This window comes from Myotis davidii, unplaced genomic scaffold (genome assembly GCF_000327345.1).
Source record: "Myotis davidii unplaced genomic scaffold, ASM32734v1 scaffold710, whole genome shotgun sequence".
NCBI lineage: Eukaryota > Metazoa > Chordata > Mammalia > Chiroptera > Vespertilionidae > Myotis > Myotis davidii.
The window spans coordinates 1,485,218-1,499,494 of record NW_006284328.1 but is presented as its reverse complement, the minus strand read 5'-3'; the positions used below and the strand labels follow the sequence as shown (position 1 = coordinate 1,499,494).

Here is a 14,277-nt window from a genome sequence, read left to right as displayed (position 1 = left end):
TCTATTTACAGTCAGGGCACACACTATGGGTTCTATCCCTGATCAGGGTGCATGCAGGAGACAACCGATTGATATTTTTTTCTCATTGAGATCTATCTCTCTCCCTTCTCTCTCTCTCTCTCTCTCTCTCTCTCTCTCTCTCTCTCTCTCTCTCTCCTTCTCCCTCTCTTTCTCTCAAAATCAATGAAAGCATACCCTCAGGTGAGGATTATTTTAAAAAGGCTAGTAGAAAAATGTGAAAAGACAAGCCCACTGTGGGAGATGTTAATAATGGGGGAGGCTATGCATGTGGTGGGGGGCAGAGATTATATGAGAATCTCTGTACCTTACTCTAGGTTATGATGTGAACTGCTGAAAAAAACAAACAAAAAATGTTGAGACAACCCCAAACTACTAAGAGATCTGTACTACACTTATGACTGACAAAGGGTTAGTATCTAAAATATATGAGCTCCTATAAATTAATGAGAAAAAGATAAACAACCTAATAGAAAAACTGGCAAAAAATATGAAGACATTTTACAAACAAAACATAAATAACCAACAAACATGTGAGAAGATGCTCACCCTTATTAGCATAAGAGTAATACAAATTACAATCATAGTAAAATACCACCTTACATCCACTACATTGACAAAAATGAAACCTGGCAATACTAAATTTTGAGGAAGATTTAGAATAATGGAGCTCTTAATATGTTGCTGGTAGGAATATAAAGTGGTGTGGCCACTGTAGCGCGATTTAGCATGAACTCTTCAGCTGAAGATCAGGTATCTATCCTTCAAGTCAGCAGTTCCACTTCTGGGTATATTCATTCAATCAGAAAAAAATTCTTGCATGTGTACACAATGGATTATGTGCCACAACTGTTTGTAACAGCATTTTTGTATTAAGCAAACCTAGCAACAATTCAAATGTCCCGTAAATAAGGAATGGATAAATATCTTTTTACAATAATCATATAGCAGTGAAAATTAATGACTGAGAGCTACAAGTATTGGGTGATGCTCATAACATAATGGTGAATGGTAAAGGGAAGTTACCAAAGAATACTTACACTATCATATCATTTAAATAAAATCCAAAATCATGAGAAACTAAAGTTTGTGGATACTGTAAAGAAAAGGAAAAGAATAATAAGTAGAAAATTCAGGGTAGTGGTTACCTTGGGGGAAATGAAGGGAGGGGAATATGATCATTGGGGTCTTCAACACAATTATCAATGATTTATAGTAATTTTTAATCTCTAGGGTGAGAATCAAACTGCTTATTACATAATTCTTTATGCATTTTTAGATGCATATATTATAATAAAATATCAAAAAAGGTTTTCCAGCCTGACTGGTGTCGCTCAGTCATTGACCAGGAGGTCATGGCTCGGTTCCATCCCTGATCAAGGCACATGCCTGGGTTGAGGGCTCGGTCCCCAGTAGGGGGTGTGTAGAAGGCAGCCGATCATGGATCTGTCATCATGGATGTTTCTTGCCCTCCCTATCTCTAAAATCAATAAAAACATATTTCTTTTAAAAAAGATTTTCAGCCCTAACCGGTTTGGCTCAGTGGATAGAGCATCGGCCTGCGGACTGAAGGGTCCCAGGTTCGATTTCGGTCAAGGGCATGTACCTTGGTTGCAGGCACATCTCCAGTAGGGGGTGTTCAGGAGACAGCTGATTGATGTTTCTCTCTCATCGATGTTTCTAACTCTCTATCCCTCTCCCTTACTCTCTGTGAAAAATCAATAAAATATATTTTAAAATAAAATTTTAAAAAAAAAGGTTTTCAGGTTTGAATTTTCTTCTGTCTTCTTGGGCAAATTCCAGGTACCCATGTGCTATCAGTCAGTCCATTTTAGCTGTGCTGATTTCTGTACCATGGCTTTAATGGGAGGACAGAAGGGCCAGTGGAAAATGCCTCAGATGCACTCTCATAGCAAAGCCACCCCAGAAAGAAAGCCTTTGCTGCCATAGGGGACGAGAAGCCCTGCGTCCTGGGAGACCATGAAAAGAGACACTGGGGGGAGCTGTTTCACCACTCAGGTGCCTGGTTGTGGCTCCTCTTCCTTTGGCAGCTGGATATAATGGGAAAGGCTATATAACATGGAAATTAGAAGACTGGAATGCCATTTCCAATTTTTCTGCTAACACCGTGTGGTCTTAGGCAAGTCATACCCCCTCTCTGCTTCTTTCTGCATCTGTACGATGAACCACGTAGCCTCCTCCAACAAGCCTTTCAGAGAGGAAATTCCACAATCGATCATCATCATAAATCATGCCTGGACTCATGCATCGAGATGAATAGTGCCTGGTACTAAGGAAGCCCTAATAAATCCCAAGAGATCAAAATAACTCAGGGATGCTCGTCGTGGAGGGAAACAGGAAACTCCTTTCCTTAAAATGGATACATATAGCTATACCCATCATGCAAATGATAAACTAGCTAAAGTGGGTTTGGTTAAATATTCTTAGATGAAAACGGGAGCAAAGCTGGGTTTTTGAAACAAATGCATATTTTTCCTATAGGAAGAGAACACCGCTGCTCATAATTCAGTTTTATGAAAATAAATAAGTTTACCTTTCTTATCATCTTAGAACCACTGTAATCAGAGTTTGGTTTCACTAACTCTTCCTTAGGCTCTTGCATTTCAAAGACTGGGTTCTATTACACAGAAAGAACCAGCATGTGATCAGTAAGATAAAGACATGGATTATTAGCGTATGTAAGCAGACATACTAGGAGGTCAGTAGTTTTACAGGAAGATTTGCATTCCTTGTAAATATGCTGTTTAGCTCCCATTAGTACATGTCAAAGGTAAGAATGAAGGGTTTATTAAGTAGTCACAAAATACGTAATTTACTCTTCACTTTGACCCAGCTGGAATATACAACAACTATTGGGAATAAGGATGCTTTTCAATTAATTAAGAAACTATTATAGAGAGGCTGAACATCAGGTCGCCTAAAACCTTTACATGCAACTCAAACCACACACTTAATGGTAGTCCTTTAATATATATTCCCTTGGTACACCATGTCTTCCGATGGTAGCAATTGGGGCAGGCCCTGCACATGCACATTATAGGCCTACAAAGTATCTTACCAACAACAACAGTGATTGAGACACAAGGGTAAAAATCCTACTGAAGTTTTGGCACAAAGACATTGACAAGACTACAGAATTGGAAGCAAAAAAGAAACATGAAGCTTTCCTTCCCTTCCTTGTCCTTCCCTGGGATGTCATGTGTCCTGCACAAGAATTGGGGCAGAAGCGACATGAATGAGGAGTCAGAATACCTGGAGGCCAAAGAAATGAAGAAGGGGCTGTATATATTGGGGTTCCTGGTGGCTGAAGAATGGCAGCGGAGGGAAGCTTCAGTGTGCCCTGCGTCCAAGGAAGAGAGATGGTGATGGGAGGGTTATGCAGAGACGGAGGTGGCTATTATGACTGGGAGGTTGGTTACACCGAGGAAATTAGAAAGTGGAGCAAAACACAAATCCCTGAAGGGTAATGGGAGCCAGGTTTCTCACTATCACAGAAGTGACTTACAAACAGAAAGGGGAAAGACCGATTAGAAAGAACACTGAAATACTGGATTGTAACTGAAGATCACTATGCACTTATGATTTTTAAATTTGTATAGAGAGAGGTATAAAAATAGTTACAATGCATATGTGCATGTGTACTTATACACACACCTTTATTTTCTAGCTCTATCCACCGGGAGGACCTAGAAGCAATGACTCCCAGTAGCAATGAGCTCACTGAAGACCTAGATCTTTTTTTTTAATATGTTTTTTATTGATTTTAGAGAGAGAGGACAGGAGAGGAAGAGAGAGAGAGAGAGAGAGAGAAACAATAATATGAGAGAGAAACATCGATCAGTTGCCTCCTGAATGCACCCTGGCTAACTGGGGACTGAACATGCAATCTGGGCATGTGCCTCGACTGGGAATCGAACTGGCAACCTTTCAGTGCATGTGACAATGCTCAACCAACTGAGCCACACCGACCAGAGCTAGATCCTGGTTTTTAAATGCCATCCTACAGCAAAAGTAAACACAATCCTGCAGTAGACACCATGCAAGGCTCCTGGGGCAGAAAAAGCACCAGCTGGGTCTGAAACATCTTTTTGTGCCAGAAATTCAGGACGTGCTCAAGGAATGGGGAGGACATATCAAAAGGACACAGTACCCATATTGAAAAGGCTCCCACTGGCCAAATCTGGGACAATTTGAGCATTAAAATATATAAAGATATCAAGATACAGTCCGTTTGATTAAAAAGAGTCAATGAGTCCATACTAATATGACTGAATGAAAGAACAAGTGAAACAAAGAACAAACAAATAAATGAGTGAATAAAATGGGGGCAAAGGGAAGGTCTTCCTTATGTTGACTACCATCTAATAAATGCGGAGGGAATAATAGGAATAGAAAGTCTCAATGGGCCATCATCACAATGGACGTTGACTCAGCAGTCGTCTAGGGGAGCTAGGACTAATGGATGAGGTTTGAATAGGAGCACTATGTTAGTGTCATTTCAGAATATTTCCCCACAGAATACTGTTTGATTACAAATGGAAGAAAAATGATGGTTTTATGGAGAAACCTGACAGACACCAACTTCTCCAGGTGATGAAGGTTAATGTTATCAGCAGTGGAACAGGGTGGCATTGCTGCCTGGTGTGATGCTCTGGGAAGAGCACAGCATCATTCTGAGGATTTCCTGCCCAGAGGCCATGGCCTCTATGAACAGTCAAAAGAAAAATTCAGACAGAAAAGTCGCGCTACAGGATGAAAGGCGTGTACTCTTTAAAATGGTCAAGGGTGCCCTAGCTGGGTGCCCTCAGTGAATAGAGCGTCAGCCTGCCAACTGAAGGGTCCTGGGTTCGATTGGGTCAAGGGCACATTCCCCGGGTTGTGGGCTTGATCCCCAGTAGGGGGGCGTGCAGGAGGCAGCTGATCAATGATTCCCTCTCATCATTGATATTTCTATCTCTCTCTCCCCTCTCCCTTCCTCTCTGAAATAAATTTAAAAAAAATTTTTTTAATGGTCAAGGGCGTGAATGCCAGGGGAAGATGGAGGCACTGTTGTTTGAAATTGAAGGAGACTGAAGAACCCTGACAACCAAAGACAACATGTGCTCCTAGACGAGTCATGAACGAGAAAGCAAAGACATTATGGGATAGTCGGTGATATTTGAATGGGACCTGAATATCGGATGCTAGCACTGAATCAATGTGAATTTCCTTATTTGGAGTGTTATTCCGTGTACATGTAGGAAAGTGTCCTTGGGAGGTAGGCAGAATGCATGCCAGAGAACTGAGGGGCTTCATGTCTACAGCTTGCTCTCAAATCATTCAGAAAGACACAGTACACACACACACACACACACACACACACACAGAGCAAATGTGGTACAAGGTAACAATCTGTGTAAAAAGAATATAGGAATTCTTTGTACTATTACTTGCAGCTTTTTCTAAGTGTGAAATTGTTTTTTAAAGTGTTTAAAGAGGCAAAGGAAAGAAGAACTTAAGTTTCAGACTAAGAAAGGAGTCCTATATACCAGGAGGGCACATATGACTTTTTTAAAAGCTTGGTCTGCTTCACTAAGTGCACAGCACTTCCTGAGAATAATTTTTAATTGCATCTGTATATTTAATTATGTAAGTATATCTGCAGGCACTCTGATAAACCACAGTCTGTAGAGTTCAATACTACAAATTTAGCTTCCATTATGTTATTTTCCGCTTAAAGACAATACTAAAAGTTTAGCTTCCATTATATTATTTTTTGCTTTGTATTGCAGATGACTAAATACCATCCTTTTTGTATAATAGGAATATTAATGGTAGTAATAGTTCTTATTTGTACTTTGACAGCTCTTACTATGTGCCATCACTACTCTATTTTACATACTTTAACTTAATCCTCATAACACGTTATGAAGTAGAGACTATTGTTACCTTTGTCTATAGATGAGGAGCTAAGAGATAGAAAGGTCAAGTGTCTTGTCCAAGTTAGTGGCAGAGCTGGAATTTGAACCTAAGCAGCCTGTCTCTAGAGCCCCATTTTTTAAAAATTATATTTTTATTGATTTCAGAGAGGAAGCACGAGAGAGAAACATCAATGATGAGAGAGAATCACTGATTGGCTGCCTCCTACACACCCCACAATGGGGATTGAACCCGCAACCCAGGCCTATGCCCTGACCAGGAATCAAACCCTGACCTCCTAATTCATAGATTGGTGCTCAACCACTGAGCCACGCCGGCCAGGCTAGAGTCCATATCTTTGATACACATATTCTGTGTTTCAAGAGCTCGTTTTTAAGTGTCTTCAGGACAGGAACAAGAAGGTCTAGCACAATGCCCTGTATTTCATAAATAGCTGTTAACTCACAGGCTGGAAGCTCTGCTGCAACCCTTCCCTGGATGGTCATCAATTCACTGTGACCTAAGCATTGTCTCTCAAGAGAATACATTAAGGCATGTCCCAAAGACAAAAGAGATGGTACAGAATAGGAAACCAGAAAAAGGAAGATCGTCTACATCAATATAGGACAAAAGTTCCTTTCAGTTCATCCAACAGGGACTAAGTAACCTCTCTCTCTTTCTCTCTCTCTCTCTCTCTCTCTCTCTCTCTCACACACACACACACACACACACACACACACATGCCTGGCTTTGAATTAAATGGAGAGGGTTCAAAGACATAGGCGTACCATCAACATTTACAACCTAGAGCAAAAGCTCTTGGACAGGGGGTGGGAATAGGGGCTGATGGAAAAGGCAGGTTCCTAGGGCCAGACCCACTGAACACATTCTGAGACAATCCTAGGAGAATATGATGACAGGTGGCCCGATGAGAAGAGTATCCCAGGCTGGGAGAACAGAATGAACATTGATTCTAGCAGGAAAGAGCATGTCTTGTCTGGGGATGAGTAAGGGAACACCCGGAAGGAGCCAGGGGTGCTCAAGGGCACCCCTCCAGGGCCAGCCGCCCTCTGCATGCCGCAGCCCCCTGCAGACGGGTACACACGTGCAAACACTTCAGCTCTTGGGACCACGCCCAGCCCAAACCCGGGTGACTAGATGCCCTGGTTTGCCAGGACAGTTCTGCTTTATTCCTGTTATCCCAGCACCCCTTCTGGTTAGTGTCCCCGTTCACGTTCAAAAGCATCCTGTTTGTAGTGATAAACGGCATGGTCACCCGAGCAAGCCCCACTTTGTGCAGCCTGACATCGTAGATCCTTCTGCCTCCCTGCCATTCCTGAATCCCATCTCTCCTCTTTAGAGGTCTTAGGCACCTGACTTACACACATTGGCTTCACTCCCTACTCCATCAATGGAAGCTTGTCTCGAATCTATCTGATGAGAAGATCCCCAATTAAAAATACAATGACTTAGCTTTCTAAGTGGCCTTAATCACCAAATCAAATAGGCTGCATACGTAATTTAATAAAATATACATGTATACCTAGCTAGTGTCACTCGGTTGGGCGTCGTCCTGTACACCAAAAGACTGTCGGTTGGATTCCCAGTCAGGCACATGCCCCAGTTGCGCGCTTGATGCCCAGGAGGGGGCAGGCAGGAGGCTGCCATTCAATGTTTCTCTCTCACATTGATGTTTCTCTCCCTTTCCCTCTCCCTTTCTCTCTCTTGAAAAATCAATAAAAAATCTTTTAAGAACAAATAAAACACACTACAGTGTTTAAAAAAAGTACCCAGAAATTGGCATAATCCAAATCTCAAGGTGATTTGTATTTCACTAGAAACCTACTGAAATGAGAGGAAAATATGTGTTCATTGATGTTTCAAGGAAATGTATAATACACCTTTCCGGGTACTTAGAGAACTGTTAGGTACGGACCAATGCTCTTAAGTAATTAAAGTCTATGGTGCCAGACAAGTGTCTCAATAAACACACGTTCTACTACCTTTTAACATGGAAATTTAAGTGCTTATTTACATTTACATTCGGATTTAAAATTGAACAGATGTCTCGCGGCTCTTCTGAGAATCAAAATGGCTTATATAATCCTTCAGATCAAAACACTTTATGCCATCACAAACTTTCCATTTAATTCTATTGCCAATTCAAAATATTGATGTGGTTTTATTTCAGGTTTCCGTAAAGCAACGCCTGGAGGGCATTGGCCCCCACCTGCTGCATTTTCAATACTCAGGTTGCTTTTTCTCCTGTAAATGTCTTGGCAGGAACTAGAAAAAAGGGTTTTCTGCAGAAACAAGGTCCATGTGAAAGATTTAAGAAATATCTTTTAGAAAGTTTGCTATCAGAATACTTCATCAGCCGAAACCGGTTTGGCTCAGTGGATAGAGCGTCGGCCTGCAGACTGAAGGGTCCCAGGTTCGATTCCGATCAAGGGCATGTACCTGGGTTGCGGGCACATCCCCAGTGGGAGTGTGCAGGAGGCGGCTGGTCGATGTTTCTCTCTCATCGATGTTTCTAACTCTCTATCTCTCTCCCTTCCTCTCTGTAAAAAATCAATAAAATATATTAAAAAAAAAGAATACTTCATCAAACGTGAATTAGGTTCAGATGGAAAGCTAAAGTAACGACTTACTACAGGAATGTTTACCTGGGGTTTCTTTCATTCATTTAAACTCAACAAATATTTTAAACACTACCAGCCTTGGGCAAACTACGGCCCGTGGGCCGGATCTGGCCCGTTTGAAATGAATAAAACTAAATAAAAAAAAAAGACCGTACCCTTTTATGTAATGATGTTTACTTTGAATTTATATTTGTTCACACAAACACCCCATCCATGCTTTTGTTCCAGCCCTCCGGTCCAGTTTAAGAACCCATTGTGGCCCTCGAGTCAAAAAGTTTGCCCACCCCTGCCCTAGACCATATTCTCAAGCTAACCTATGTGCCACTAGAGCTGTTTGGTAGACTTGATAAAGTGGTCTTTGGGCTCCTGGCATGGGCAAAGCCCTGTGACAGCTACTGAATAGGATAACATGCAGTTTTCAGGGGACTGGACTTTGAGACATTGCTGAAATGATCATAGGATTTTAACAGGAAGAGAGATGGGGTGGGTGAAAGCATAAAAGGAATTCTAGGCATAAACAATGGTTGAGGCGAAGGTGCGTGGGGAGAGGTGTGAGAGGTGGAGAAACAGGTAAGTGTGCATTGGGTGGGATGGTGAGGGAGATAAGTGTTCAGGAGATCCTGGTGTCTCTTCCTGCTGGACAGTAAGTTTGCATCTTGTTTTGAAAGTTTCCAGGCAAATGAAAGACATGATGTAGTCGCTGCTTGTAGACCTGAACTGGCATTGGTAAAGGTTGGAGGCAGAGGCCAATTAGGAGGGTATTGCTAGTGTGTGGGTTAAAAAACAAACAAACCCCAAAATAATACGGGTGCAAGCTGGGAAAGCAGCAGGGGGAAGAGAAAGGAGGGGTTGATTTTTGAAAATTGTAATTCAAATCCATAGGACGTGGCAACTGTTTGTATGTGAGGAGCTAGGAGGAGTGGGCCTTCCAAGGTAGTGATGTGATTTCAAGCCTGGAGGGTGGGAAGGTGGTGGAACCATCAAGATAAACGGAAGCCAGGCCGCAAATGCAGGTAGTGCTGCAGTGAGGTGCTGGGGTAACCACAGGAGAAGTATAAACAATCTATAACCCCAGGAAATGTCCTTAATTACAAGTGAGCGTTTGTGTGGCTCAGTTGGTTGGAGCATTGTCCTGTGCACCAAAGGGTCAAGGGTTCGATTCCTGGTCAGGGCACATGCCCAGGTTGTGGGTTCAATCCCCAGTTGGGGCACCTTCCAGGGGCAACCCATCAATGTTTCTCTCTCTCTCTTCCCACCCACCTTCTCCCTTCCCCCCTTCTCCCTTCCTCTCTCTCTAAAACCAATAAAATCATGCCCTGGGTGAGGGTGAAAATAAGTAAATAAATAACTATCTGCTGGGTGAGTGCAGGAAGGAGGGGAGGAGCTTTCCAGGAGGCAGGCCTGTGGCTCAGGAGCGAGGTCCTGTGTGGAGGGGTATATGTGGAGTCATGACACAGAGGTGGTCAGTGAATGAGACGGCCCCGGGGAGCGACACGGAGCAGGAAGAGAAGGGGCTGAAGACAGAGACCCCAGGAGCAACATCCAGTCAGGGCCCAGACGCCAGAGTGAGAATGGCCACCGGCAGGGGGCAGAGGCCAGAACCTAGAGAGAGCAGAGTTGCCAACATGGAAGGAGGCAGGTATCTCTAAATAAAGAGGGACCCAGCACAAGTCACTAGCGTTGCTATCTTGAAGTTTAGGGATTGAGTGAAAGCATTATGTGCCATGTTCTATGCTAAGAGCTTCACCTGCCTTTCCCTCACACTCACCCTTGGGGGTAGGCTCTGCTAACTAAACGGTGAGAGGAGGTTCAGGTCCATTCAGCGACCTCCCCAGCGCCACACAGCTGGCCGATGGAAGGGCACCCCAAAACCTGTTCATCTCACACATTTGGCCAAGAGCTCCAATACGGTGGCGAGGGTAGGAGCCAGATCTCAGCATCTGGGCAAGAGAAGGGGACAGGAACCCCTGTGGGTCTGGGACTGTGCTGGATGCTCTATGAATGTAGACACAGGTGGTGAACTCAGAGAGAGGGTGCGGCAACTGGGGAGGAAAACGGGGTGGCTGCTATTCAGAGGGGCTGTTACTCTGGGTCTCGTGCTAGAACCTGGTAATCGTTTCACAAAACAGAAACCTGCATTCAAACAAGCTTCTTGAAACTAGATTTCCCCACCGCAACGAACATAGTGACTTGCTATTTCCTTACACGTGAAACGTGCTATTGCTTATATTTACTATGCGTACAAGTATCCATGCATTCAAATGGTACATACTTTTTGGGGTCCCTTCTTTTTTTCTGATGAGAGTATGATATTTCCTTTCAAAACGATAATGCCCCTCAGCTCTGGATCATGGGAAACACAAGGAAAATAGGCCATGAGGACACAGGAGCTAGCCACGAAAATCAGCACCACGCAGCGGAGTGGTGAATTCTGTTCTTCACGGGGCAGAAGATACCTGGGAGGGGAAGAGGATTCGCTCTGTCCTTCTGAGGCCCTTGTGGCCCTTGTGGAACTCAGCCAGGCCTTCCTCTGGGGGACTGGGGGGGCCCTGTCAGAAAAGCTGTGGTGTTGGGGGGCCTCCGAGAGCAATGCATGCTGAGCCCGAGCAGGGTGCTCTACTGGGCGGTTGCTTGCGGTCCAGTCATTGCCCCTTGGAGCCAGCGGTCAGCCTGGTGTGTCTCTGAATGTCCCCATAGGGCAGGAGAATGTCTTCTTCTGTGTCCAGAGAAGGGAAGGCCAGACTGTGCTCAGGCTTCCAGGGCAGGGGAACCCCAGGGCAGAAAGGTGGAGGTAGATCAGCCCTCGCCTCGGGCTGTGAGGAAGCTGATAAGCTTGGAGCAATCACTGCTCTTGAATATCAGCGAGCTTTTCATGGAGGGGATTTTAAATGAGCTCCCAAGTCAGAATAATTGGGAAGGTTGAAAGAAGGGCAGATCAGAAAGCTGTGCCCACCTGGTGCCAAAACAATGAATGAAAATGGGAAGAATGGAATCCACCCATTGTCTGGATGCCCTAAAACTGCGGCCCCTCCCTCCTACCCCAGGACCAGGTACTTCTGTGAAGTGCTCAAGGCTGAATCTCCACGGGACCCCCTTAGTTCCATGTCAACCCCTCCATTCTAATGGCACCAGGGTCTTTGAGGCCCCTCCAATGAGCAAGTTCAAATATCTGATCCAGGCCGGTTTCTAAGAAGCAGGTTTTTGACTTGTACCCACCACTGGCCAGTGGCATCCTGCGCTGCATGACAAAGCTAGGACTGAGGCAGAACTCCCACCTCTGGCTTGATTGCCCACGGAGAGCTAGCATCAGGTGGACACAGCGTAAAGCAATGCAAAGTTTAAACCGAAGGACCCATTTTCTTCCAGCTCTAGCATGACTGGAAGAACCCAGGCATGTGCCCTGACCAGGAATAGAGTCTGGTTCATCTTTCTTAATGTATGTGAAATCATTTAATCCAAAGAAAATAACTATCAGATTTATTGACTGAGGCAAAGAGAGGCTGAGACCTCAAAGGAGACCTGGAAATTATCTGTAGGAACTTCTGGTTTGCCACTCAACTGAGTCACTGGCGTGAATATATACTAGTACATGGAGTTAAGCATTTCCTTTGCAGCCCAGGGGCCTATGTCCAGGCTTTGTGTGCAAACAGGCCATGTGGCTATTTCATTCATGCCATTAAAAGTTGCGTAAGTCATGCTGGACAAGGTGTTAATAAGTGCAAAGTTGCCCTCGCCGGTTTGGCCTTGGCTCAGTGGATAGAGTTGTTGGCCTGCGGACCAAATGGTCCCAGGCTCGATTCCAGCCAAGGGCACATGCCCAGGTTGTGGGCTTGATCCTCAGTGGGGAGTGTGCAGGAGGCAGCCAATGATTCTCTCTCATGATTGATGTTTCTATCTTTTTCTCCCTCTCCCTTCCTCTCTGAAATCAACAAAAATGTATTAAAAATAATAAGTGCAAAGTTGCTATCGAGCAGAATAGCCTCTAAAGGTACCTCTCCTGTCTTCATAGTCTTGAGTTCTGTGCTGCTTTCCCGGTCCATTCATCATAAGTGCACAGGGAGATGAGACCAACAATTGCATTAACTTGTTTTCATACAGTTTTCTGGTGGAAGCTGAGGAAGAATGTGGAGAGTAGATTAAGTTGTTCTGCTTGTATTTGGGATCTTACTGGGTTCAAGGTATTTCACAACTCAGATCCTTATTCTTTTTATTTAATATGTTTTTATTGATTTCAGAGAGGAAGGAAGAGGGAGAGAGAAATGGAAACATCAATGATGAGAATCATTGATCGGCTGCCTCCTGCACACCCCACACTGGGGATTGAGCCTGCAACCCAGGCGTGTGCCCTGACCGGGAATAGAACCATGACCTCCTGGTTCCTATGTTGAGGCTCAACCCCTGAGCCATGCCAGCCAGGCTCAGCTTCTTACTCTTTTTTTAAAAATATATTTTATTGATTTTTTACAGAGAGGAAGGGAGAGGGATAGAGAGTTAGAAACACTGATGAGAGAGAAACATTGATCAGCTGCCTCCTGCACGCCCCCTACTGGGGATGTGCCCACAGCCAAGGTACATGCCCTTGACCAGAATCGAACCTGGGACCCTTGAGTCTGCAGGCTGACGCTCTATCCACTGAGCCAAACCGGTTAGGGCAGCTTCTTACTCTTATACTTACATTATTAACTGTGTTTTTTACAATGAGGTGGACACCACAGCTACTCAACTCACTCTGTCCCTTCCACAAACACTTCAGGTGAGGCCTCTATGAGTTAGCCATAGAGTCAGGCATTGGCTACATCTGAGAAGTCTGACAAAGTTGTAACTCTATCTATGGGGACTATGGACCATACATACATGCATAGTTAGCACAGTGCACATACTAGGAATGAAAAAGAACCCAGGGTGATATAATCAAGAGCAACTGGGGGAAAGAGATAATTTTTCTGTCTGACACCACACTTACTAATCTGTATGAAGTATCTGAGTGTATTTATCACCTCTTCCCTTCTTTAGGGTTTTTCTGCTTTTTAAAAATTTTCCTATTTCTAGTTTAATGATTTTTATTGCATATGTTTCTTCCACTATAAATAAATTTAAATCTTAGAGGTAATCTATGAATCATAGATGACTAGTCTCTAATATTTGCTGCATACATACATAGAATTGGGCCAGGTGAAAATCCAAGCTTATTAAGTTCATTCTGTAATTCATAGTCACTCAGACATTTCACGTCCACCATGGTGATGGAAGTTTGGTCTCTTTTCTGATAGTGAGATCTCTGAAAGAGTAAAACATTAAGTTCATTAAGACAGTCTTCCAAGGAAGAACTAAAATGTCACTAGTCCGCTCAAGTGTGTCCAAACTGAGCTCCCCAATCTTGGAGGTGCAAAGCAATAAAGGAAAAAAAATATCACCATTTTCTGCTGTTTCTGCCACAAATCTATTCCAGATTTGTTTGCCTCGATGCCACACTTTGGGTGGGTGTCACTTTCCCCCATGTTAGGGTTCAATTCTTTCTAACTTTTCTACTCAACTAATGTGAGGAAAATCTTCTGCCCAAAATGAACGAATGAACACATCTTCCTATTACTGCGTAGGAACTGAGAAAGACTCAAGTTCTGAGAAGATAAGAAGTTAATTAAATATGAAAGAGCTGAGAGCGATGTTTTAGTGAGTTAAATAGAAGTTATTTATCCCT

The 14,277-nt window shown here is 43.7% G+C and overlaps 1 protein-coding gene across 1 annotated transcript in view; it reads right to left on the bottom strand.

The window, feature by feature from the left end:
• Positions 1 to 13,818, bottom strand: part of LEMD1 (LEM domain containing 1) — a 25,522-nt gene extending 11,704 nt beyond the window's left edge. The window contains exons 1-3 of the mRNA XM_006754424.1: positions 13,737 to 13,818; positions 12,572 to 12,691; positions 10,852 to 10,922 (exon numbers count right to left, since the gene is read on the bottom strand). Of these exons, the coding sequence (XP_006754487.1) occupies positions 10,852 to 10,922; positions 12,572 to 12,691; positions 13,737 to 13,818 (273 nt within the window). The remainder of the gene's footprint in view (positions 1 to 10,851; positions 10,923 to 12,571; positions 12,692 to 13,736) is intronic.
• Positions 13,819 to 14,277: the final 459 nt, after the last annotated feature.